The 27527-nt window shown below is 36.4% G+C and overlaps 1 protein-coding gene across 2 annotated transcripts in view; it reads right to left on the bottom strand.

The window, feature by feature from the left end:
- Positions 1-27527, bottom strand: part of LAMA2 (laminin subunit alpha 2) — a 377228-nt gene that overhangs the window by 24238 nt on the left and 325463 nt on the right. Inside the window, exons 44-53 of one of the 2 annotated variants that reach the window (XM_037392615.1) lie at positions 26876-27030; positions 25095-25238; positions 24057-24190; positions 17800-17959; positions 12774-12898; positions 10496-10658; positions 8290-8434; positions 5902-6040; positions 4292-4303; positions 1686-1806 (exon numbers count right to left, since the gene is read on the bottom strand). In XM_037392615.1, the coding sequence (XP_037248512.1) occupies positions 1686-1806; positions 4292-4303; positions 5902-6040; positions 8290-8434; positions 10496-10658; positions 12774-12898; positions 17800-17959; positions 24057-24190; positions 25095-25238; positions 26876-27030 (1298 nt within the window). The remainder of the gene's footprint in view (positions 1-1685; positions 1807-4291; positions 4304-5901; positions 6041-8289; positions 8435-10495; positions 10659-12773; positions 12899-17799; positions 17960-24056; positions 24191-25094; positions 25239-26875; positions 27031-27527) is intronic. The other variant, XM_037392616.1, reaches the window with a different exon arrangement.

Below are 27527 nucleotides of genomic sequence, written 5' to 3'. Positions count from 1 at the left end.
CCTCAAGATTTTCTGTAATTGCTGCCCACTCATGTATTCTTCCAGCTGTGGAAGACCGATCTATAGAAACAGTGACTTTTTCTAAATTAATTCACCATTTTTTCAGTAGAGGTCTAAAGATAATAGAGTTTTCAAGATAAAATCATTGCTTATGATGTTCATCTTTCTCTGAAATCTGAAGGTATTTAAATAAATGAGCATATATCCTCAGTCTTCAGGATAAAAAGGTCTTTATCTTTTACTTTCACTTCACTTCTTTTTAATTATCCTACATATCCTGTTTTGGCTAATTATTTTATTTAATCCCCCCCCCCCCCCCCCCCAAAATAGTTAATCAAATTAGATTGCATACTCTGAAACCTCAAGTGTTACAAAATGAGAAAAACAAAGTACTTCCTGAGATTCATAGCAACAGAAGAAAATGAACACAACTATCTTCTTTCCTATTCAGGAAAGAAATGAGAATAAATACAAACTTCTGTAGAAGAATTATGCTGAAACCAAATTTATAAGGTTTAAAAGCATTTCAGCAATCTGGTTGTTTACAGTCTAGCTTTATCATAAACTTGAAAACTGAAAAATGGCCATTTCATGGCAGACCTATCTAGTCTAATATCCTGCCTCAGAGTCCTATTGTTGAGTGCTTTTTGCTCTGATGAAGGCCAGAGGTGCAAGTGATAAACCCAGTAGAATAGGGTCTTAGTCTTTAGTTTGGCTTGGCCAAGTTCCAGTCACTGTTCAAAGGAAATTTTTAATGTTTTGTAGAAAAAAAAAATGTTTGGAGAGCATCAGGTTAACAACAGCTCATTAGGATTTGCTGTACTTGTATCTGATATGGAACTCTAGATCATACATCTACTTGCAAAACTGTCTTAAATAGTATACATTTCCAGGGAAGAAATACAAACTATTCATTAGGAGACAAACGTCACTGGAAATATTTTTTAATTCTTCCATGGAAAATTATTATTTTTTCTCCCAAACTTAGGATCAGATTCCTTGAATTTTGTATGCATTGAAAGCCTGCTAATTAGAAGCAGAGACGATGGAAAATAAATAAACTTGAGCTGCATCTGAAGTTAAAATAATGACATCAATTTTGCACATTCTTAGTGATCAGTAAGAAATGTGCCTTCCAGCTCAGTGGTAGCTCGTAACAGTAAGTACTTTACAGCTCCTATCCTAAAGGTGACTGTTTCAGTTACCCCCAAATACACTGTGATTTTCAAAGTACCTCAGGTTTTCTGTAGTGACTTTTATTATTATTATTATTGTTATAAAATAAGTAGTTTAGATCCCTGGATTTAAAATTACATCAAAGATTTTAAAGGTTTTTGCAATATTGTCAGTGTGTAATTCTTATTAATGTCAATAATTCCCATTATAGTCAGATGAAACAAAGCTAGACCATAGCTAAGGATTTAAGAAAATTCTACTTTTTAGGGATAGGGATGTGACAACGGGCCAGGGAGGCAGTCCAAAAAGTTAGGATCTGGAAAACTAGTCTACTTGCTGATGAGACTCATTCATCCTTCTTTCTCTTAAATGTCATTGTACTGATTTTCAGGTTAGATGTCTACACGTGTCTGAATATGCCTTATGGAATTTGTATATTCTGCTATAAAATCAGAAAGCAGAAAACATTTATACCCATTAAGACCAAAGTACATGGAAATCAGACTAACCTCTAGTGTGCATCCTTTGGTTAGACCAACAAAATCAGGACTACTCAATATATTATACGGTGTTCTTGAAATTTCAATCTCTTTGAGGCAACCTGTATATTTCTTCAAGTTCACTTCAGGCCTAAAAATAAATGTAGAAGTACAATGTGTTTTCAAAAATAGAATTTAGTGGGAACATAATCAGCATACACACACATGCACTTTCAGATGCACAGATGCTCGGGGTTTTTGTTTGTTTGTTTAAATACACAAATACACTCCAGATGAATACAGCTTGCCTTCTACCACCTATCAGCACATATTACACTCTGCTTTAAAACATCACTCACAGGTGTAACAAGAGATTTATCTCCAATTGACAATAGTCCTCTTTTCCATTTTTTTCTTTCTTTTCTTTCCTGTGTGTGGTGGTATGGGTTTTTTTTCTTTTTTTTTTTTTAAAAAAAAAGGAGTGCTGTCATTTTGGTGTTTAAATGCAGTGAGCTATGAAATAAGTACATACTTGTTCCTTATGCAACACAGAAAAGTGCAAGCTAGGAGATCATAACAATGAGAAACCTTAACTGGAAGACAGATGTGTCGTTCATCTCTTTGCATGCTAGATCCTCATGAAAGAGGAACTTTAGCAGCATATGAACATTTTGGATAAAGTCTTTGCCAAAGACTAAAAAAAATTTTCATTTGATTTTTTTTTTTTTTAAGAGCTTTAGGAATTCTTTATCCTCAGGTGGATTGACATTTGTTTCCTATGTATTTTATTTTCCCAGAATCTTTCCTATGAAAACTGCTGTATATTTTTGTATGACACAGCAATACATTTGACTTGCTCAGGCAGTTAAAGAAAACAAAACACTTGGGTTTTTTGCAGAACCTAACTGTCCATCCAAGAGGAAAATATTGTAGTAGAATTGCAGAGTTCCACGGTTTGGCTCATTAGCTGGTTGACTGAAGAAATGAGAAATCCCCTGAAAGTAACACCAAAGCTACCATGCTTGAATGCAAAACTATGATTTCGCAGGCCTGGGAACACCAGAGTGAGACCGTAACTGCTGGCAACATCTGAACTAGACTTGCAAGAAGAAAAGCCTTACAAAGTTCAGAGAAAAAGTTGCCATTCATACCATGGAAAGTAAATTCAAAAAAGAAAAAAAAGGACAATTTAATTCACTCACAATATTACCCATGAGTATTTACTAGAATACCTGAATAATATGAACAGGTGAAAGAAAGAAAAATGAATGTAAAAAATAAATAAGGAGATAAAACTCTGGAGAGAAAAAAACCCCAAACCCAAACACTTCAGATCCCTGGAAGGAAAGAAAAGATTTTAAAGAATATTATTTACAAAATAAACCCACTTTGCAAAGATATTATTCAGCTGCATATTTTAGTACTGCAAGCCATTCTTTGCGTTGTAGCCATCCTAGCAAGCGTGGTATATTCTCTGGCAAATTAGCATCCTGAACATAAGTTAAAGTAAGCATCTGGTTTACTAAAGCGATCCATATTCTGCTTTATTTTGTAGTCATGTAGTTATGGTCACCTTTCATTTTTGATTTTTTATTTCCCAGCTCCTTCCCAGTTTCTTTATAGACCCATCTTCCCAGCAGCAGAACAGTTTTGCCATGTCATTGTCAGCAGTGCCTATAGTCTCCTCTCTTTGCTATCCAGAAACCATTCACGTTCCTACCCCCTTGCCACCCTGCCCAGTTACAGACTGCCCTTGTGCTGTCCCATTACAAGTGTTATCTTAGAATTACCAACCCATATGAACTCTACATCCTTGCCAACACTGAACACTTGGTTGATGTTTTCCTAAGACTTCCTTTTTCCCTTGTTCCCTTCCAAAACATACAAAACAAGGTCCAAGTTCATTCAGATCTTGCATAAATTCTTGGCCTTTGTTTTTGCTAAATTAGGATCAATCTCAAGGAAACACAAGCAAAGATTTCTGGAGTTTAGGAGGAAATAATCTTTCTCAGGATTGGGAGTGTGAAGCTGCATTTTTCTAATTCAAGCCAGGAATTACACTGCAAAATGTAGCAAAGTTCAGTTCATATCTGAACATACCAAAGTAATAGTAATGGACACAAATAGTTGCAAACTGAAAACACAGTCAGAACTAGGTGACCTCCTCTATCGCCCCTCATCCTCCTGTCCTTAAACTGAGAAGTGGCAAACTTCACAAAAATCTGCACCTTGGTTTCATATCTTCCTCAGTAACCACTTCACTGCCTCCAAGCGTAGAGGTCCTTGCCTGACCTGGGACTATATTGCTCTTACAGACTGGAGGTCAGAACTAAATTCAGCAATACAGCTTGCCATAGTTTTGCTTCTGAGGTATTCCAGTGTCATAAACAAACAGCTGAAGTAAGCAGCTGTGTGAAGGAAATAAAAGTTTTTTGTGTAGGTGTGGGCACAGCATGTAATACGACAGTGTTAGGCACTTGGGAGCAGCTTTGCTTGTTGCAGCAGCTGAATTAACAGCCTTAGTGTAACAGCTGGTATAAATACTGCTCACATGCTGCTTCTGCATTGCTACTTGTGCTTTCAAGCTGCACTTGCTACACACATGCAAGTCATGCAAGTAATCTGGTTATTTTTACCTTGCTTTCATACTAGGGTGAGAGAGAAAGAAAAAAAAAATCAAAATTACATTAAGCATAGTAAATGATACTTATTAGCAAGATTCAAATATTTCACAGTGAAGCAGATAATACATCATTTACAAACAACACATAATAGATGGTAAGATTCTATATACACTATCAGCCTATAATAATTAGCAGGGTTACCCTGCAAATGGCTGCCCTAAAAAGTAATATATCAGAAAGCATTTCTAATTTGTTGCATAACTTGGCCATTAGTAAAAGTAACCCTTGTAAAAGAATTTAGCAGAACTGACACAACTTGATAATTACAGTCACGGGTACCTCAGCATCTATTGTTTGCTGTAGCTCAGCTTTGCCCTAATCCCCCTTTCACTATTTTGATTCTAATTTATCACAACATTCATCTTTCCCCAGTGACGGATGAATCATAGCTGTAGGAAGAATGGTTACCACAGGTCCAAGTAGCTGTGGTAGACTGATTTTGTAAGGAACCACAAAGGAAGTGGAAGATAATTGCTCTAGACTTTTTGTTACGCACTGGCGTGAATTCACAATTACATAATATAGTGTTATATTTTGTGAGTAAAATAGATCTTAGATCTTTTTATTGCCAGGTGATTTGACATCAGAGGTCAGTTATTAACCTAATAAATTAACAAATACATCCATTCTTTTAGCCTGTGGACTAATCACAACCATTTCGTGTGCACAAGACCACTTCAAGGCTGTCATTCTGCCATGTAGTCAAAGCTGACATAGATTAATGCGCTTGTTTCTGTGTTGCTCACCGGTTTATCGCAGCACAGAATTTTCTTGTTCTTGTCATTGCAAAATTGCTGAATATTCATTTAAACCTTAAGTAATTTTGTTTTTGTCTATTTAAAACCACGTAACACAGTCACTGAATTCAATGTCTGTTATACCATTTCTTTTGTTTATTAAAGCTTAAGTCAAAGTTTATCAATAATATTATGCAATATTTTACAAATAAATACTGGGAGTCTTATTTGCCTAAGAAATTCAGGATCAAGCTGGTGAAGGGAAAAAGTTGCCATATTTCATTCTACTTAAATTAAAGACATCCAGAGTACTGTATCATATACTTTAAGTCCTGAATACAGGAGGAATTTAATCTTAGTTGTCAAAGAATTTGTGTCAAATAATTTTAGATTATATCTAACCATAGTATTTTTATAGGTATTAGAAGTATACTGACCCTGATTATGCAAAAACTTATTAAAAAAAAAAAAAGCTTAATTTTGTGGCAGTATGGAGCCATTTCTGTAAGTCTGAAGTCAAAAATTCTATTAATCAGAAAATACTTTAAAAGTCAGCTACATCATGGTTCTTGCACAGCATCAGAAAGTTGTACAGCACTGTTACCGCTATTTCCATTGTATTTGTGTAATGTGAGCTATGTGAAATACATTGAAATACACAGTATATGCAAATAAAGCATTGGTTTGTTGTGGCAATACAGGGTACATTGAGAACTCCTCATTCACGTACTCCAAGTGAATTTGAGAAATAAATACAGAGAATAAGATTACACTGCATTTACATCCCCTTACCAAAGGTAGAGAAATTTGTTTAATTCACGTTACCTTAGATTTCTCAGAGTTGGCAATCCCCCAAAATATATTTTCTCATGCCCTTTTAAGTTGAGCCCAAAGTGGCTGCCTGTAGAAGTTGTTGCTATGGTCTCTTCTTCATTGGTGTCTATGTCTACAATTGATATGTTGGCTGGAAGACATTTTAAATTAGTTCAAAATATCAGACATAAACAACGTTGTCTTAATGTAAGAAACCAATAGAGAAATATTTGGAGGATGAACAGGTGAGGAGAGAGACAAGGAGGCTTGTATTTTGCAATTAAGACACTGGATTTCCAAATTGTTAATTATGGGCAGGGGAAGAGACCTGCACTTTCCTCTGTTTCTGTAACAACCTGAAGGGCTATAGCATAAGTCTGTAGGCCTTATTTTTATATATTCTCTAAATCTGTTTCAATTTGGTATGTTGTTTGTGTCAATGTAATTTGGAGGTCACACTTCAGGACAATAACAGAAGACATCATTTTAAATTTAACTTGTGATTTCAGTCCATAGGTTGCCACTTGAGCAGGATTTTTTAGTGTAACAATTTTAACATTGTTGTTATGTGCCTTAGAGATTGGTGATCAGTTACTCTAAACCATTTTCAAACCCAAAGGAGTCAGTTGTTGTCATGTCTAATCTCAATCTGGAGTCAGTGATGCACTACATACAACCATCCTATTCAAATGCTTGTTCCATGTATATTTTTAATGTACAGATTAATACAGAATATAAAGTTCAATGAGAGAGACAAGACACAGTGAAAAGTACTGAGCAGTCCCCAAGGAAGAAAGGGATACTCTATCACAGGGCTGCAAAGAAAGGGTTCTTTCCTCCCTCCCTTCCTTTTTTTTTTTTCTTTTCTTCAGACAGTAAAATGCAAGAGATTGCTTATAATTTACACTTCCTCTGCCCCCTCTCATCTACATACCTAAGGAATGAAATGGACCTTTATTTTAACTAAAAAAGTGACCAGCCTGATTTCTGGTTAAAGATGTAATAGACTGAGTTTGGAGATAAAAGACTTGTCAACCTCTTAAGAGATTTCAAAGGGAAGACTGGCTGGAAATGGTAATGTATAATCCATGGAGAGGAAGGAGTGATGGGATGATAGGAGGAAGAGTCTTCTCTGACAGAAGCTCTTCCACAGAGGTGAGTCTCTTGTAGCAGCAGCAGACTAATTAAATGCCTTAAAAGACAGAAGGAATGTGCAAAACCTGAAACCAAACTACTGTTTTCAGGAGTGAAAGAGAATGGAACGGGGGATAGACTTTCCTGCTGTATCTTATGGTAAACAGATTAATTTTCCTTTCATTTCTATACCTGTATCTTCTTTATAAACACATTATATGTTTGAATGGTATTAATAAATTACAATTATGCGATATATTTCATCTTAAGACCTCCTGGGTTAAGGATGAACTAAGGTAACTGGCTAGCTACGAGGCACTCCTCCTCTAAAGATGCCGCAAATCTACAAGTGAGAGTTCTGACTTATTTTGACCAGTGTCCCAGCTCCCAAGTCCACTTCAGCCAAACGACAAGAGAGTGGGTCTGTTTGCAATGCAAAGGTCAGGTGGAGAGCTGGCACCGCAGGGGCAGAGGAGGAGTGTGCTCAGGGGCTCGTGGTGACCCTGAAGGTTCAGAATGCAGTAAGACTTCAGGATACAAAGGCACAGAAGATGTCACAGATGCTATAGATAAAATTAATTAGGCTCAAATTAAGATTCTGCCAGTCCTATAACTAGATTAAAAACAAACAAACAAAAAAGGGGGTTGCCGGCATGATAGCCAGCATTCTTTGTGATCTTATTAAATGCCACCACTTTACATTTTGCACAGGTAACAAATTAAACAATTAGTAGAACTTCTGAAGATGTTCCCAGTTGTTGCCATGCAAATTCAGATCATGGCATCCTGCATATCATTAGGGAATATAAAACAGTTGTGTTTGTCTACTGAGATACTGTACAATCACTACTGAAGTCTGTTTTTTTAAGCACTTTGGGATAAAGTGAGCATGAGAGAACTGCACAGCATGAAACCTTTTGCTGTCCTAAAAAAAATCACACAGGTTTGCTTGATGATTTTGAACATCAGGGAACTGAAGAAAAAGCTTCTTTTTTCCCCCCACTCAGAAGCATTTTGGAATGTAATTCATGCAACTTTAAAGCAGAATTATGACTGAAAATTAAGCTACCTGTTCATAAAAGGCCTGTTTGACAGTACAATTACTCACATGCAACTCAACACACCTATAATCTAAGCAAAAGAAGTTGCTAAATCACTAGAACTTTATAATTCCAGCAATTTTGCACATCTTCCTCATGATTAGATGGTTAGCTGTACTGCACAGGTAAGTAGAAAAGTCGTGGTACTGACATCACGGGAACTCACCTTGCTTTTGAATTCTTGACAGGGTGAAAGATTTCCATTTGCCATCATTATGATTTTGGTTGCTGACCACAGAAGCTGTACCTGAACCCAGATCATAGCTGACTTTTATATGCCCACCACTGAGTTCTACGCTCATGAAATCCTTCTGTTAATGAAAAGGATTAGATATACAAATTATTATTCTTGTTCATTTTGGTAAAAGGCATATGACATTAAATAAATACTTCCTTTTCCTGGGTAACAATAGACAACTTTTTTAAAGCTTTTTAAAAAATCTACTTAGGCATTTACTGTCTATGCCTGTAACGTACAAAACAAGTGGGTTTTTTTCCCTTCTCTTTGGATTGCTAATTTAGTTGGAATTTTGCTAACAAGTTGGCTGGAATTTTGATGGGGTGTCTGTACTTTTATGTTTTCAGATTGAAGACAGAAATACACAAGATAATTACCTGAAACTAATACTCAGCTTTGAGTGTATGTCTGTTACTACAGTTAGTGCATTTACTACATACCTTAGGTAAATTTAAACTTGCGAAGTAGAAAACAAGAATAATGAAGATGGTAAAATGGGTTTGTTTTACTAGGGTTTCCAGAGAGTAATTTGTACTGATGGAGCAACTGAGAGCTATGAACTGCTATCCTCATCAGCCATTGACACCAGCATCTAAGCAATAACTGGAGATGGCTGACTGGAGCAACGGTGTATGCTGCAGTACCTACAGAAAAAGAGCTGGCAGAATACAAAGCGCAAAACAAATAGCCAGGGAACCAGAGAACATGAAAGGCATTAAGCAAGTAATGGTGGAACTATGACCCAGGAGATGAATGTTACCAGAGAAATTTTAAGTTAAATTATAATTTTAATCATGGCCAGTTTCACCTGTGCTCAGACTTATGGAGAATGAAAATACTTTACCATGTGCTGAATACTTATGCAAAACCCTGATAACACTATTATGTATCTGAACGTAAATTTATGTTAAGAAGAAAAGAGTAAAATTTAACAAACTCAGTATTCTAGATGCTTATGCATGTCTATTCATGCATCACTAGAAAGAGCATCCTCAAAGTTTTTGTATGGTGGAACAGTATCTCAAGAGACATATTAGCAACCAGTTGCCTTCCAGCTCCCAATATTTTTCAGAAGTTCAAGTAAATAATTTTTCTAGAAAACTACATAAATTAATTATACAAAATGATTATGCAAAATGATATAATTGAATTAATTATACTTTCAATATTCAATTATCAAAGTTAATTGGAAAAACTATGTAAGTACTTCATTATCATAATAAAATGCTATATTTTATTACAGTCAGTGAGGAGGAGTATCCTCCTTGATAATTCCAGCAATTCTGGTAATTTTTCCCAAAATACAGGAATCTGATTTAAGACTGATTTACAAAAACACTGTTTTTTTAGAACAGTTAGTGCTCAGTAATTCTTCAAGGCATCAGTGAGAACTGATGTACATAATTTCTGGCCCATATGAAAAGGCTAAAGAAAGCACTCTGCTCCCAGTCAGGCGTGCAAATCAATCTGAATCAGAGGTGCTGAAGCTGAGTTATTCCTGATCCTGAGGATCTGGCAAGATGTCTTTATAAATAACTTCTCCCTGTTATCTGCATATATTTGACAGTGTGTGTGAATAAAAACCCTGAACAGCTTTATAACTAATGCTTCTATTCTCTATTTTAGCTGTAAAAGGCACCATTTGTAGTCCTTGTAAAAATGTCATCACCATCACATCCTGTTTGTTGCACCATTCTGTTCCCCTTTAATGCTACTCACATTAAACGCAAACTTTTTCTTTATATCAGTAGGACTTCTCTCTAACACTTGTCTCTTCCCATATTATCCCTGCCCTCACAGTATAATATTTTAAATCATGAATGTATAACCACAACTGAAAATGTTTGCACAGGTAACCATTTGGGATAAATGAAAATTAATCAATAATTTCAGAAAAGCTGGAATTCCCCTCAGTCTAACATAATGCTCCCCGGCTGGTAAATATTAGGTAGTCAACTTCTACACTATAACATTGTTTTCACTTGGGCAGCAGTGAAGCATCATAGCTGGCAACATCATACCAGGATGATGCCACTAAACGAAGGTACAAGTTTCCATAATATGATGAATTCAGCCACTGCAAAGATGGGGCATGAAACTTGTAGGAGTGTGGAGGTTAGCTGGTTGTTCTTACCAAGTCATCAGTAGCAAGGTACATCAGCAGGGCGTTCGATGAGAAGGTCCTGAATTTGAACATGACTGTGGAAATATTGGGGTTCCAGCGGATCGGGCGGCTCACCATGGCATAACCATCACCATCAAACTGGACAGTCCCTTCACCATCTGCCACCTGTGGGCTGAAAAGGGGCAATTCCAACCATTTTCCTTTGCCATGTAAGGTTAAAAGAAAAAGAAGAGGGGGCTAGGGGAGTGAGGGGACACCTCTTCGAGTCTTCCTGAACTTGGTTTAATTTCCTATCAAACTCCTATTCTGACAAGTGAAGCTGTAAGGTCAGCTTACCAGCTATCCAACACAAAAGCACAACTGGGAGGAAGATGGAAGAGGAATACTTCGCGTATATTTTACGGTCGGTAATGACTCATTTTGCAATGCTCAACATAAACTAGCATTATGTACTTTTTCATCTTGTAATAAATCTTGGGGTTTTTATTGTTAGTGATTTTACTACTTCTGGAGGGTCCCAGACTGAAAAAAACGTGGGAACTGTGATTCTGTGTTTACCCATAAATTACAAACATCACAACAGCAGACGCATCAGTCCCCACGCATCTTTTGGCATTCCTGTCATTACAAACCAGAAAAGATCAGGCCTTGAGCTCGTTTGATATGATTTTTATGATAGGCTCTTTGTCCATTTCTGTCACGCAGATCAGATAGCTGCAAGACAGCGATCTTTTGGTTTAATCACAAACATAACTGAATTTGAACAAGGGACCTGCATATGAAATACTGTCCAGGAACATGTTTCGCATTTATCTTGGCACATGTACAAGGAACTTGAATGTAGTCCGCTCACCTTCCATAGCTACATTTACATTTAGATTTTTGTAATTAGATTTTGCAGGAGAACAGAACTCTTTCTGGCACTGGAACAATGGGTTATGGTAAAAGGGAGCTTTTAATTATTTTTTTTTAAATTTGAGATATAAAATTAATTTGAGATACAAATCTCAAATCTAGTATTCTTTTTTGTCATCTCCCTCTCACCCACCCCACTCCAAGCCAGCAGATCTACAATATCACTAATAAATGAGAAAATTAAATTTAGGCAGAGATGCACTTAATGTTTCCATTAGAACCTGCTTGGAACTGAAATGTATATGTTCATCATCATGGTCCTTGAATTTCCACCTGAGTGCCAAGAGCCTACAATTGTAGTCAAGGAAATCCTCTGGTGTTTCCAAAATTGTTTCAGTTCCCAACTGGAATTTCCATCACTTCAAAGAGCTAAGCCTTACCAGGTTGTCAAACTAGGCTGCTAGTTTGAAAACTTGCCTACTCTTACCTTCCCTGACTGGGTCTGTGATTACTTTACCTAATGCAGCGTGAGCTCTATACCATATACTGGTCGTGCCAAACTCACTAAGAAGGAGGAGCATCTAAGAGAACGGTGCTGCTTTCATACAGTGGGTCACTGTGAAAGCCATGAACAAGGATGTGAGAGACGCAGAGTCTGCCTTCTCTACATGATAATGCCCAGAACTGTGCTGTAATAGTAGGTGGTGCCTCTGTATAAGGGCCCTCAGCTTTTGAAACAGAGACATGGCACAGGAAAGTGTTTGAGATTAGTTTGGTGGGAAAGAGTAATGAAGATCACAGCTCTCTAAGGATAGGGACACATATGGAAAGGAAGTAACTTACATTGTTTTAAATTTCCTGAAAAGAGTTCTGAACCCACATACCTAAGTTGTGGTTCTGCCTGGATGGGCCATTTACCCTACCTTGAAACACAAGTCACTCAGACAGGATTTCCATTCTCTTTTGAGAATGGAAATACCTTTCTCTTCTGGGGGTCTCTGCTCACTACACTGGTTGCTGTGAAAGCCACCTTGAGGCATCTGACTCTGCGCCGTGCTGCGTAAGAGGTGCAGGCACCCAACCACAGCTGTCCATGAGCCAGACTCAGTCCCACTGTGGATCTCACCCTCTCTCATGTTTTGAGTAATCCTGGTTACTGGTTAGCAAGAGTCCTTCCATCACAGCACTGTCACACCATCTTAATTCTGTTAAGAGAACAACTGTATTTATGACCCAGATTGGGTGCTTCCCCTCTTGGTGTAATTGCAACTTAACTTTGTATTTCCTACAACTCCCAGCATTGCATACAGACCACAGCTGTCTACTGGATCTTGATGGCTGCTGTGGAAATTCCTGCTGCTTACCATGGAACGCAGTGCCACTGAAGACAGGTTCTGAAAGGAGCATGACAAACAGTCACTGCATTACCTACCTGACAGCACATCCTTTGCAGTCACCTTCAATATCCCTGAAATTCCACAGTCCTATGGGCTTGCTGTCTAGAAAGGTTTCACCCATGCAGCCAGTGAAGGTGGTGACTCGTACAGCATCTGACCTCTGCAACAGAAATTACAAACCTAATAAGAATTCAAATTGATCTACTGCACTGAAAGCATAACGGTTATGAATATCACAAATACCAGAAGATGCTGATTATTATTTTAAGTATCAAGAGCAATATTTAATCTGAGAAGCCCTGCTATGGAACAACTGATCAGTGAAAACGTGAGCTCGACTTCTTCTCAGTTAAAATGGAAAAGCCCATTTCTGTCTGAGACTCTAGGGAAGCGTAGGCAGAATGACTCCTGGAGAACAAGGAGTTGCCCTAGCTTCCAAGTCACCATCAGGTTTCCTGGCTATTCAGAGAGCTGCCTGCTCCCACTTATTCAGGATCTATCCAGGTTTTTAAGACTTCACAGAAAGTACCATGAGGAATCTTTCCCACGATAAAAAAAGTAAAGTGTTTCTACTGTACTTAATGCTCAAAAGCCTGGAAACTGAGCATATTGCCCAAAGTTAAAGAATCAGCTGTGAACCGAACTGGCTACACCTGTAAAGTTCATGCTGAATTTTGGATGCAGAAAAAGGTGCTGATGGCAAGTCAATTAAAATTCATTAATCTAGGGTCATACACATAGGGTAATGCTCATTAGTTCCTAACATGGTACCATGATCAAGGTTGTAATATTTGATAGTACAGAGTACTCAGCTCAAAATTATCCTTCTAAAAATACTTAGTTTCATTTAAATTTCACTTCATCAGTATGAGCTGATTGGAAATCTATACACTTAGCTATTTGAGATAGATAAGCACCTGCTGTTTTCCATACAGCAATTACAAATATTAAGGTCTTGTAAGAGAATATGGAGAAGTGCAACTTGAAAATATTCGAGGAAAAATATGACTCAAAAGACTTAATGTGCTAGTGATATTTCCCAGGGTAATTTTGAAGGTTTTTATTAACAACAAGTATGAACTTAATGTCACTTCTGAGAAATTCATGACATCTAAGTATCATAGCCTTCTACTCAAGTCAGATGAAAGATGTTTTTAAAAACTGAAAATGAGCTTTCTTTTTTAATACACTGCAAAGATGCATACAAATAGGAATATGGACAAAATCCCAGGACAAATCTAAAGCATGCTAAAACCCATTAATATAAAAAAGCAGATTTTTGAGACAAAGATTTAAAAATATCAGTGACCTTGATAAATGTCCAAAGAACTTCATGGTTTTTAGAAAAGTCTAAGTTAAGGTCTTCATTTTGTGAGCCCGACAACTGTACCACATAAGAAAAATTCCCCCAAAAAGTGAAGTTATATTTTATTTTTTAATTCATAGACTGTGTCTGAACAGAGCAATTCTGACAGTCTTTAAAACCCTGAAATGCAAATGTAACCCATACCAAACTTACAATATCCTGTCTTCCTACCTCTGCCCTTGTCTTTATTTACCCAGGGCAGGGGGTGAGGGGAAAGGACTCACAAAGGTTTTCCTGACTCAGATGAAAATATGGAGAACCCTCCAGGAAACATCTGGAGAACTCTCACTGGGGTTGAAAACAGCTGTTCTGGTGTCAGACTTCTGCAGCATCTGTAATCCGTGTTCTGATTCAGCATTGCACCTCATAGTTGATCCTACAACTTACATGCTGAATTGTGCTCACTACCCACCTCTGCCTCACTGTATCTAACTAACAGAAAAAAAGAACATTCAGGAAAGGGTTCAGATTTAAATGTTACTGTATTCCAGGTCCTTTTGTTTACCTTGAAACATCAAGAGCCCTTGAATGCTTTTCCCTCTAGAGATTCTGCTAAATCCCTAACTTTTTCCTACACACCTTATGAAGTGTCGACCGTTAAGTATTTCTGCTTGACTAAATATTAAATAAATACCCCAAATAGATACTGCTACTAATAAACATGAATTAAAAGCAGTAGATACAATATTAAATATTTCAAAATTCAATGTATTTTTTTAATTTAAATGAGATCATAGATGGCCTTTGTTAGAAGCAGTGACATCTTTTATTGGATCAGTGACATCTTTTATTGGAGCAGTGACATCTTTTATTGGAGCAGTAGGTACCATCTTTGGGGCCTGGTTACTCAAATAATACATATGAACTGTGTTTACACCTTTGCCTCACTTTTTCTGCCATCAAACTGTAATACTAAGAGCTTTTTATTTAACAATAAAATATAACAATAAAACCTAGAGATGCCATCAAGTAAAACGTACATTTTTCTTAGTCTAATGTGACACCTTTGCTGTGTAAATCAGGGCTAGGCAGAAGTCTGCTTTGTGCTGTGACACAGAAAAGTTGTTGAATTTGTGTATCATTTTTGATTCTCTGGATTCTTAATGTAAACACAGGAATTTTTTTCGAAGTAGAATTCAGGTGAAAGCTCTGGTCTGGGAGGTTTGGTGTTCTAGAGCTGTGCAAATAAAAATGGTATTACTAGGTTTCAGTACTTGTCCCACATGTTTTCTGATAATTAAAAAGTGAAATCTAAAATAAAATACAGATTGGGTTTAACCTAGCATTTGAGGTTGAAGCTTCAACTCCTTCAATCACCCAAAGACAACAAGTCAAAAATCATCTGACCACTCATTTTCTAGGGTCTCAGCTGAGTCAACAGAATTTAAATATTGTATAAACCAGACTCTCAAGTACTCTTCTTAATGCAGAATGATGAAGTTATTAATTTAATCATAATTTTGGCACTTATGATTGTTACTTGAGCCAGTCCATCTTCCTGAGCCTGCAGTCAGACTGACAGTTAAGCATTATAGAGAGGTGGGCAGACACATAGGTGACCTATAGCCTATATGGACTGGTGTGTTTGGACCTTTGGTGGTTGTAGTTACACAGCACTGCAAGCACTGAATTGTCCTGATTCAGCCGAGTGGAGTGTTTATTCCACCGAGTTATTATGGCAAATAAAAAACAGCACATAATGCCAATGCAATTAAATTTGTTACTGGTGAAAACAACAGTAGAAATCAGAATTTATCTGACGTAACAAAAATCCAAGAATGAAAAAAAGCTGAGAAGTAAATTAGGTGAGGGAGATAAAGCACCTCTCCCTTGTTTATTTCAATTTCCTTTGAAAAAGCAGATCAAAAGGACAGAGTACAGAAAGCCAGTGAAGCCATTCTGGTTTTGTAAGGGTCAATAAATGCTGCAGTACAGAGCCACTTTTAGCAACTGATGGTTCATTACTTTTAGAAATATGTTTTGAGGGTTCTTGTTTAGGGCTAACGGAAGAAAGCAAACACTTTTAGTTGCCTCTGGATAGAAAGCTGGAAGGCAGAAAGCAAACCAGAACCTCTATTTAGGGCTGTAACGAGAACACAGAAAAAGATGACACAGATTTTTTTTTTTTTTCTAATATGTAATTCTCCAAGAAATTCTTCAATTAACGTCCTTGCCTATTTCCCATATGAAATCGAATTACAGAAAAGAAAATGCATAGCAGTTTTTCACATCCTTAAGTTCAACAAGAAACATCAAGATTCATTGCCTCTGCTCTTTAGAATTTGAAAGTATTCACATTTTTTTGTGGATCCATTTCATATAAAACAGAGAGATCCGAGTTCTACTAATATAGATTGACTTGCAATTTGCTTGCTCAAAATCTCATGAAATTTTTTTCCTGTCCCTGTGAATGCTTGTCAAAGTCAGATATATCTCAGTTAAGTTAGCTGGTAGTTGAGCAACTCTGCTCAGAGTTGCTTTTTTGTGTGTGCAGAAACTGTGATCAAGCTCTAAAATGAAGTTGCCTGACTGTGCTCCAAAACACATTGGTATCTTTTAAGCTAAAGCTGGACTTCAAGACACTGATTTCAAGCAAGTAGAATCTACATTCTCTGTTCCTCTTGTATCCTCTGATTTTGTCTTTGTTTCTCTTGAAATTCGCACCCACACTATTCTCTGTAAGAAAGGAATACATCTAATCACATATTCCCAAACCATAACCATCTAGAAAGTTGAACTTTCTAAAAACTAGAAAGTTGGACCATAAAATATTGTGCCATTTCAACAATGGAGGACCTATACAAACTTAAATGTATAAAAAAGTTCTTTGAGTTTACTGTTTAGGAAAGTCTAAATGTTAGGTTTTATTTGATGCTAAATAAGGATTTCTTTAAAATGCTAATATTAAATAAAAACAAAATATTGATCAGGAACAAAACAGTTCATTTAAATTGTTTTCTAATGAATGTCACTAGAAAATATATGCTGATTAGTACTTGTTGGAGAATATTTTTTGCTGAAATATTTCCATCTGTTCTATTTGGCATAAATTTTCTATTCATTCTCATTAAGTTAAGCCATGTAGAAGCAGTCACCAGAAAAATGAACCAGCAAAGAGAAGAGGAAATAGATCAGCGATCTGATGCAGGTAGTGGTTAAAAAGATGGGTAGTACAGAGGGGAAAGCAGGAACAAAAAGTAATAATGCAAAGCAGAAACACCAAAAACAAACTGCAAAGGATGAAGTGATACGGTGGATACATGACAAAGAAAGAATCCCTGAATGCAAAGTAATATATATTGTTATATACAGTGTTAGGAGACCAGGAATGCATGGAAACAGGAATGAGTTCCCGTCATACAATACTGAAAGCCTGTTTGGGCAGCGGTGTGTCCAAAGTACAGCACCCAGCTACCCAGCAGAAATAAGTCTGGGCTAAACACTGTATCGGTACAGTCAGCCGCTAGGCTTCTGGTTAGAAGTTAACGGCATGGGCAGAAAAACTTCAGCTCTGTGCACCTACATGTCTAGGCGAATCCCAATAATCTTTCAAGATTGCAGGTGTACTATTTGCTACTAAAGCACCTACCACAATGATGCCAGCATATTGAAGTTTACTATTTCTACTGTAAGCAATAACGAAAACAGTCCACATAAACAGCCAGTTAACATGCAAGCACCAGACAAGACCTTACCTTTATTTTTTCAGTTAAACCTCCAACAAACAGCATGGCATTAGCATCTACATCCAGAATGGTATATCCGGGTGGAGAGACAGCACTGAATGTGGCTGGCACAATGCTGGCTTTAGGACCATCCAGAGCTCGCACTGATATTGTACCATTTTTCCCAGTCCTAGAGATTTTAACAAAATAATTTAAGCATACAGAGTCAGTAGTTAAATCAAACATAGCAGGAGTCTACTTTAGATAGCATCTTTTAATAGAGGCATGCATTACTGATGTGATTATGTTCTATTTTGATACAAAAGAATACTCTTATGCCTGCTTAAGTTAAAGACATGATTACAAAACCAGGTGTTTTTTTCTCACCTCAATGTCTTTTTTGAACAAAACTCACTACACAGATGAAGTGGAACCTTCACCGACTAAAACTAAGAAGTTACATTTTTTAAATTATTGTCATTAAATTAGTGGTAAGTAATTGTTTCTAGACATAACAAATGATGCAGGCAAGGTTCCAAATTAAATTACTCAATTTCATAAGGTTTATTAGATTATATTTGAACTGAAATGAATGATCATGTGATAAAGTACTTGGATTCCCTTCACTGTGATGCACAGAGTTTGCATTTTCTGCAATGGAGCTCCCTTGTTGCTTATCGAACTAGCATAAACCCCATTATGTTTAAGGATGTTACCTCATTGTCCCCTGTGAATCACATCAAATATTGATGGTAACAGCAGCAACAAAAGAATTTGTCGTTTGTTAATAGTTTTTGAAGCAGTTTGTTTTCTACTTTTTAGGTTATATTCATGAAGTAACTGGCATGGAAGGAGTTTGCTGACATATTTTTACAATCAAAGGAATGGAATGAAGAGAGAGATGATTCCTCCTAGTCTTTCAGGTATATAGAAAGGTATTTCAAAGGAAACTTGAACAATTTTGATAGAATCATAGTATCATTTAGGTTGGAAAAGACTTTTGAGATCATCAAGTCCAACTGTTAACCCAGGACTGCCAAGACCATCACTAAACCACGTCCCTCAGCACCACACCTACTCATTTTTTAAACACCTCCAGGGATGTTGATTCTACCACATCCCTGAGCAGCCTGTTCCAATGCTTGACCACACTTTCAGTTATTTGCAATAATTTGCTTAGTATCACTTTAGTTCACAACAGTATGGATAGGAGCTTTCTACAGAAAGCTTACTCCTTACCTAATAGAGGTAAATTATTAGGCATTTATAGGCACACCATAAATTAGTGTTTCATCCCAGACAGATGGACCATAATTGACACACATAATTTCTTATGGGGCCATGTGACTGTAGAAATAAGCATGGAGTATGACCCAAATCCTGTCATGTGCAGATGAAGCATCTTGTATGTTCAGTAATGTGGGAGAGGGTTGGCTGGGAGATGAGGTAGGCAGAGGTGATCAAATACTGTGGATGTACAGATAACTTGGGAAATTGCTGCTTTGTCTTATTTTTAATAGGATGCTGGATTTCCCATGACCATTGCCATGTTAGTTTGGAAATTCCTAACATGGATGCCCAATCCTGCAACCCTAACTAGCCCTGAAACACTCAGCATGGATACCAATATTACATGGAACTTTTCTAACTTATCTGTTTGATACTTAATGCAGAAATACACCATTTTAAATAAAAATTTCTATCATTTTCTGTTAACAGTTTATGAAGAGTGCATACCTATCAAGAGTGACTACCCATTTTTTAGACTACATGTGGTATTTCGCTAGATACCAGATTAGACCCTAAAAATTACTCAGTAGCTGTTCTCAGGCTAGACAAAACTGAATTTTCTCAGAAAGCAGATTTTATATCTATATTTGTGAAAAAGGGTTCTAGGGAAAGGAAGGAAGCTGATTAAATAGAGGTGATAAAATTCATGAAAAATTGCCACGTTGCTTCTGTAGATGAAAAGTGACATACTCATCCTATCAAAATACTTTCAAGTCACAGTCAGAAAGTAAAAAAATGAAATAATAATTTTAAAAAATCCTTTGATTTTCAAACGTCCTGAACCTTGCTGCATGCAAAAATACAAAATTCCTTTCTGTCTAATTAGAAAAAAAAGACTGGCTTGGGGTTCTGAAGTAGCAAGCAAACTATAAGGTAAAAGCATATCTTTCAGGAAAAACTATCATTTCTGTTAAATAAAACTTTACTTGAAGAACTCATATATAGAGCACAGCAATGAAAACTGCATAACTTAAGCAACTGATTAAACTAAATAAAGAAACTGCTATCCTGTACTTACAGAATTCCTGGATTTAGAAAGTTTACTGGACCAGAGCTCTAGAGGGTGAAAAAATACTGTAAAACTATGAATTTTATGTCTAAAAAACATTCTTCAGGAACTCCTTTGGCTCAGAACCTATTACCCCAAAACCAGAATGAGTTGAAAACTGGAGAATGAGAAAAAAAGTTGAGAACTGGAAAAAAAGCCACTTAAATAAAAAAAAAATAAATTAGCGGAGACATTTCAGTTTTGATAAATTTCTCTAAAACTGTGAAGCAGGGTTGCAAAGTAGTTTTGGAGAAGACATAAATCTATGTCATCTTGCCTGCTTTATAGTCAGGGATCTCAAGTCTTTCCATGTGAAAAATACATACATACAAAAACCCACGGGAGCTCTTTGATTACCTACCTGTACTTCTTCTGGCAGCTCTGGAAACCACATGAATGAGACTCTTAGTTACCTAGGGAATGTCCTAAGTGACATCTGGGGTATGTAAACATGATGTCAAAATCATTTTAAAGTGGGCTAAAGCCATCCACATTATTCTAAATAATTTGTGGGTTTTTTTATTTCCTTTTAATGAAATATTTTACCTTTTATTGCAAAATCAACTGAATGCTAAGGGGATATCTTTGCAGCAGAAATTCCAATTTTTTTGGTTTTTTCAGAAGGCTTATAAATTTGAAGTCCTTTAAAGGATAAAAGTTCTTAATGTAGTAACTGTTGAAAGACTAACAGTAGCTGAAGACCTTTTTTTTAAATTGCTTAACTTTGATGGTCTCCAAAAGAAAGTCATCGGCTCTTTCAATCTATGTTATGCTGAAATCAAGATTCCAGTGTAAAAACTTCCAAGTGCAATAATGCAGAAGTCACTGAGAATACTGACACTTTTTAGGGCATCTAGTATGTCACAAATAGCATGCATGTCTTTCATTTTCAAACACGCTGAAATGCTAACAATGGAGTCTTTTCCATAAATAGTTCTCTCTTATTTAGGGAGGGCAGCTGGGCTTGAAGAAAGAACTTGGCTAACTTGACAGCAAAAAGATGTTGCTATCCTGTGCATAACAAGTCATCAGGTTAGAAGATACTGTTCTAGCGACAGTCAGTTCTGTAGAACTGGAGGACTACAGAGAATGTATCAGCACTGTGTGGCTGATCATCTGGAAAATTTACATAATGCCATGCATGCAGGGTTTGCTCTTTAGGAGATGCATGATGTAAATGAGATTACTTTTGCAAATAATCAACACTGGATTACAAAATAAAATGCAGAAACTTCTGCTCCTTGACCCCTTGAGAGCACAGAAAGTCTTCATTGGAAAGCATGGCTCAGATCTGCCACAGTAGTTTAAATTCTTGCTGAGCTGGGCTGGATGTGTCTATAATGAACTTGGGATTGAAACATTCTTTGTTCTTAAAGGAAGGGTGCTGCTTAAACTCTGTCATTAACAATTAAAACAATGGTAATGTTTAAAATACACTTGATTAAAATTGCACCTAATCAGGTCCTGCTCCTAATTGAGGCATGCTGAAGTCAAGTGACATCGTTTCACTGATCTAGTGAGTCTCAAAAATATTGTCAGCTATTTGACTGTTTCACAAAACTGACATTGTTTGCATGTTGCAAACCTGCTTTAAATCATTTTGCCAGATACTGTTATGCCAGATTTTCCTTTATTGATACTTTGATTGATTGCAGCTGATTGACATCAATCAGATTTGCCTCTGTAAGCAGGTAAGTAACTCCGTAAGTGTCAATTGTTAAATTCCTGTACCCTCAAAGTATAGGGAATTCCTTTAGAAAATCTTACAGAAATAAACAAATTTTACTCCCATTCCATAAAAATATTAAATTATCTCCATGATAACCTCTGCACAGACAATAAAATGCAAAGTATTAGAAAGCTTTAATTAAAAAGGTGATGAACATTAAAAGCACCTCTGGAAAACAGATGCAGTAATTATCAATTTATTCTTAACACACTGGAAATTTTGCTACAGATGTTAACTGAACTGAGCATCTCTGATCATTACTTAACAGTCAGATTTTTCATATTTAGATTTCATTCGGTATGGTGAGTGAACTTGAAAATTTCACAGCCTCTGTGCCACAGCATCTCTTCTTTTTAAGGTCCTTTGGGATCCTTGATTAAGAACTGCCATCAACATTTAAACCTACCATATCATTATTATCGCATGTCAATGCCTGTCACCACTGAAATCAATGGCAAAATTCAGCACAGCCAGAATTTCACCTTATGTTCCCATTCTAAGCAGATGCCCTGCTCCAGCTGTTCAGGCAGCCCTGTCAGGTTGCTGAAAAAGTCTGTGACTGGAACTGAGAAGAAATTTGGAGAGAAAAGGTGAAAGCATGAAATGATTAAAACTCTCCAACAGCTTATGAAGGGAGTCAGAGGAGAGTTATCAAATGGACTAAAATGTTTCAAGTTGAAGAATCTTTAGTAGGGTATAAGACTTATGAAGTCTGCCTTTAAGAATGCAAAATCAGTACTGAGCTCTTCATCCTAATCCCAAAAATCCAACTGTCTCTGTAATGTAATTCTCCTAAACACTGCTCTGTACTTCAGATCTGTGCAGCTGTAATTGTTCCAAATTGCTGATCCAGCAGTTTGTTCAAAACTAATGGCATGCACATCCTATATATCCAGAACAACCAGCTTAATAGGCAAAGCATTTTTGTAGGATGTGTGAATTTTTATACCATGTCCTGGCTCCATATTCTGCTGAAACAGCTTTCTTGTAAATGGAAGTCTGGCATTACTGTGTCATGAAGCTGTTTTAGTATGTATAATACAAATTGGTGACGATTTCACCAGTTCACATCGTATCCCAGTTTGTATCTTCCTAGCAATAAGGTTTCAGTAAGCCAGCTTCTGGACATGGTGCCATAATTTTATTTAATTCTCTGCTCTGATTTGCTGGTTTCTGTGATTTCACTAACTTATTTAAACTGGATGCCATTTCCTCCTCCAAGGATTAGAGTGCTTTTTTTTCTTTTTTTTTTTTTTTCCCTCTCATTTTCTGATTGCATTATTGGTTCTATGTTTAATACTATGTAAAATTCACTGTAATGATGCAGGAGGAATTACTCAGCTACATATCAAATTGCAATATAGATGATGTTCCTAAATTGCTAAGATCTGTTCAGAAGTAGAAGATAAAGGATATAAAGTTATGTAATCCTTATGCTGTAATTACTACACCGTATGTCATGTATTTGCTGTTTGAATGGAAAATATAAGCTTCAACTAACAGATGTGAAATTTGAATATTAAAGTATCCATGTTTCTGAAGTTCAAAACCATTCAACAGCTGATCTCAAATTACAAAGTATAATTTAACTTTCCAGAACATTTCATCCTTTAGTTTTCATAAACTGTATCTTTTTAAATATCTCCAGTTTTAAGAGATGTTCTGCCTATGCAAATGGCGTTTTGAGTAAGAATCAAGGTACTGGAGTATGACAGACCACACATTTGCAGTACTGTATCAAGACCAGAAATTCAGAAAAGCTGCTCATCTTTGAAATTCAAGAAGAAAAGAACAGTAGTTACCTGTTTGACTGCTAAAACCTGTAACTGATTTTAAAAGGAAGCTAGTTGAAGAAGAGAATCGACCAAGTGATAGGTAAACAGAAGGGAACATAAGCAGTCATAGATTGTTGAAGCTAGAGGGGAAATATGTGATGAAAATAAATTCTTGACACAAAACAATTCACATTTCAATAGTAATTCTAGTGTATACACTTTTGGTACTATTGGGTGTAGGTTCAAAAGCTTTCATTAAACCAGACTAGAAGTGCTCATATTTTTGACATATTTTTTTTTTAAAGTCAATATGTCACACATAGCAAACATTTCCACATAAACCTGAGGTATGCTAACTTGAGGACAGTGGATTAGAAGCAGAACTTATTAAATTTAGCAATTTTTTCTTTAGGAATAAAATTTTGGAAGTGAAACATATACTTGCCTAGAGGCTTCAATCCGGTACCAAAATCCATCATCAATGGTTAAATCTGGATACTCCACACGTCCAACACCAGATCCCACATCCCACAGGAAGCTCACCTTACCTTTGCGCATCTCTATGGCCAAGAAGTCAGTCTACATGTAAAATATGAAAACAGAAGCAATTTCATACTGTAATTAAAGGGAGTTTTCCAAAACTATTCACATTTCAGGAAGTCCAATGAGGTATCAGAAACCTATATATAGACAGTAGAGTATAAAAAATAATTATCGCGTGATCTAAAATGAGATTCTCTTTTTCCTGCTTTCATGGGTTCAAACAAGGAATCTTAAGCCAAAGATGGCAAATGACTTCTGTCAGTGATATGCAGTAAACGGCTGTTAGACTTAAAGAAATGTTAATATTGTAGCCATCAAGAGAATGATTTAACTCAGAGTAATGTTGTTTGTAAAACATCTGTTGGATGGCAGAAAGATGTTGGGATTCTAGGCTAATACATGATTCCATCTAGCCTCTTCATTTTCTGTTAGGTAAATAAAATATATAGTTCAAAATGTTAAAATTCTTTTCCCATTTACTGAATTATTATTGATTTATCTAGAAGTCTGTCTGCTATAGCATCATGGGAAACTGAATCATTCATCATTATTATGCTTAGAATTGTAGTCTTGACTTAAAATTACAATAAATAGGAGCTTTGACAGTTGCAAGATGATTAGCTACTTCATTCCCAACGGAAACCCACAACCAACCCAAAAATTACCCTGGTTGCACTATGAATTTTCAAGCTCTAATATAGTTCATGAAGTCTCACATTTCGTATCTAGTTAAAATATTAAAATATATTAAAAAAATTGCTGGTCATATTTTAGAAGTCCCTACGTTAATACCAAATACCATAAATGTCTAGATTATCTTAGGCCATCTACTACTGCTCTGAAGCCTGTAGGAGGGAAAAAAGAGCCTTTCTCATCTGTATTTGCCAGTAGTCTGATCTGATCAAGCAACCCTGACAGGAAAAGCAGGAGACAGACTTACAAACTTGGCACTTCCAAGGTAAAAAAGCAGATTGTCAGCAACTGCAGTCTTCACATTGACAATGATGGTGTTGTATGTTCCCTTCTTTATTTCTGGTCTGTATGTGCGAATACAATTGCCTCCAGAGGAAACAGACACTTTGATCTTCAAAAAAAAGATGCACAGCAGGAAGAATTCAGTTTACTGCTTATTATTCCAGAAATAACTTTAGATGCTTCCAAATAAATATAAGAATATTATACTCCCCCCCGCCCCCCCCTTCCCTTCCTATTTCTGTGTTACATGTACCAGGGTGTTGCTTGGGTATGCACAGGAGGTAGAAATGGACTTCTCTTTCTGGGATTGTTTATTAAAAGTAAATAAAAGCTCTTTCTGGCATTCACATTTGAAAGGATAAACTGTATGGATTAAAAACAGTTAGAAGATACACTGGTCTAATACAAGCAGCAGTGGAATTCTAGCAGTAGAGACAATCTATAAGTAGAATGTACAGCCAGGAGAATAAGCAGCACGCCTGAAAGGATCACAGCACGTTGCTATCAAGTACACAGGATGATCTAATTTTTCCTTGTAATGCCTTTGATTATGCCAATTTAAGACACCATTTAACAATTATTTTTAAACCAACAGTTGTGTCTATCACTGCTTTTACATAGCCCCCAATGGAGTTGGTATTCATAACTAAGTTTCATTTTCACAGCTGAGTGACATACGCACTTGGATATGTGTGCTAGTTTCCTCAGGCTCTGAGCACAGATAAAAACTGTATACAGTTTGCTTTCATAATGCCAGCACAGACATAATAACAGTACAATGGTATTTCAATTTCAGCTAGATATGTTTATGTATTAGAGTAGATGTACATAATGGTATCCCCTTATGCTTAGGGCACACTTTGCCAAAAAGAAGAGCCATTATATGACCAAACTCACAATTTCCGTATCTCAGAAAAGTTTAGCAGTTAAGTACTTCAAAGCCATCAGGCAGAAGATGAATGTAAAAACCCCATATCATCACTGCAGCTTGTCTTTCTATTGTGTGCAAATTTAATTGAGTATATGGAATACATTTCTTTCCCGGGATCCTATTATTCTGTAGATATTTCCGCCCCCACCCCCCCCACCCCCCCACCCCAACATTTTTCAGGAAATTTTCTGAAGTACCATCTTTAACAGATTTTATCCTCTGCTACATTAGGTCTGAGGCTGAATAACCTTAGTATTAACCAGCTGATCCTCAAGTTTAGAGTATTACTGAGTCAGGGAGACAGACTCTAAACTCATTAAATGGACTAGAAATATATTCTTAACTCAAGTTAGAGTCCTCAGAACTGCTACTGGACAAAGAAAGTCAAGAATATGGGAAAGTAAATACGCTCAGCAATTTCAGTGAGCTTGGCATTGCCTCATTCTCAGGTAATATAAGTTCTATGATATGACATCAGGGCTTAGACAAAAAAACATGTTTTCTTCTTCATAAAAATCAATGACATTGTGACTCTTCTGCTGTACTATCATCCATAATAATTCTTAAATAATAACCTTTCCTGACACATTCCTACAGTTATCCATTTAACAAGGGCAATTTTAAAATGAAGGAACAAGACACAAAGTGAAAATAATCAGAATATTCTCTTTTAGCTGAGAAATTATACTCCATTATTTGCTCTCTACACATGTTTAGAATTAGAAAGGATTCACTCTGTGGAAAAGAAATAGTAAAGTAGAAAATAAAATCTCATCAATACTCAAAAGGTCATTTTACTGAGAAAGAGGGCTTACCGAATTGGCTTGCTTCCGAGCCTGGTTTATCAGCTCTTTTATCTGAGAAATGTTTTTTCCTAAGTTATCTTGAAGTTCTTTGATTGGCTTGATTTTATCTAGCAGACGATCTGCTTCCTTTTCTAGGGTTTTAATACTGGAATCTGCATCAGCAACTTCATAGGAAGAGTTTGAGAGAACAGTGTCAAACAGTAATTATACATTAGAACACAAAAATCCAAGAAAATTCTGCATACACAATACTCAGGCAATTGTATATGCTACTACGAGTTATACACAGACCAGGAAGCTATCTGAACAGAGTAATATAATTCAAGAGCATTTGGAAGCAAGTTAAAGTAGCAATAGTAGCAAATGCAGTTGTTAAATCAGGATTTTGAAGCAGTAACTATGCTTCAGGTCAGGATGATACTAACAGAAAACATTTCCTGTAGCAAAATACACTTATGAATGAGGTATTTACTTTCTTTTTTTTTAAAGTCCAGTTTTGAAGAAAAATGCTAGATTAATGACAATTGGTTACTTTCCGTTAGTAATTTCTGAAACAGGGTTAGAATTAACTTGAAGTAATTCTTGAATTAACTATAATGGCCACGACTAGAAAAAGGCTTTATTCTGCTCACAAGTTTAAAATTCTACATGTGTACTGAAA

The sequence above is a fragment of the Falco rusticolus genome, chromosome 6 (assembly GCF_015220075.1).
Source record: "Falco rusticolus isolate bFalRus1 chromosome 6, bFalRus1.pri, whole genome shotgun sequence".
NCBI lineage: Eukaryota > Metazoa > Chordata > Aves > Falconiformes > Falconidae > Falco > Falco rusticolus.
Note: the sequence above shows the minus strand (reverse complement) of the source record. Positions and strands in the feature narration are given on the sequence as shown.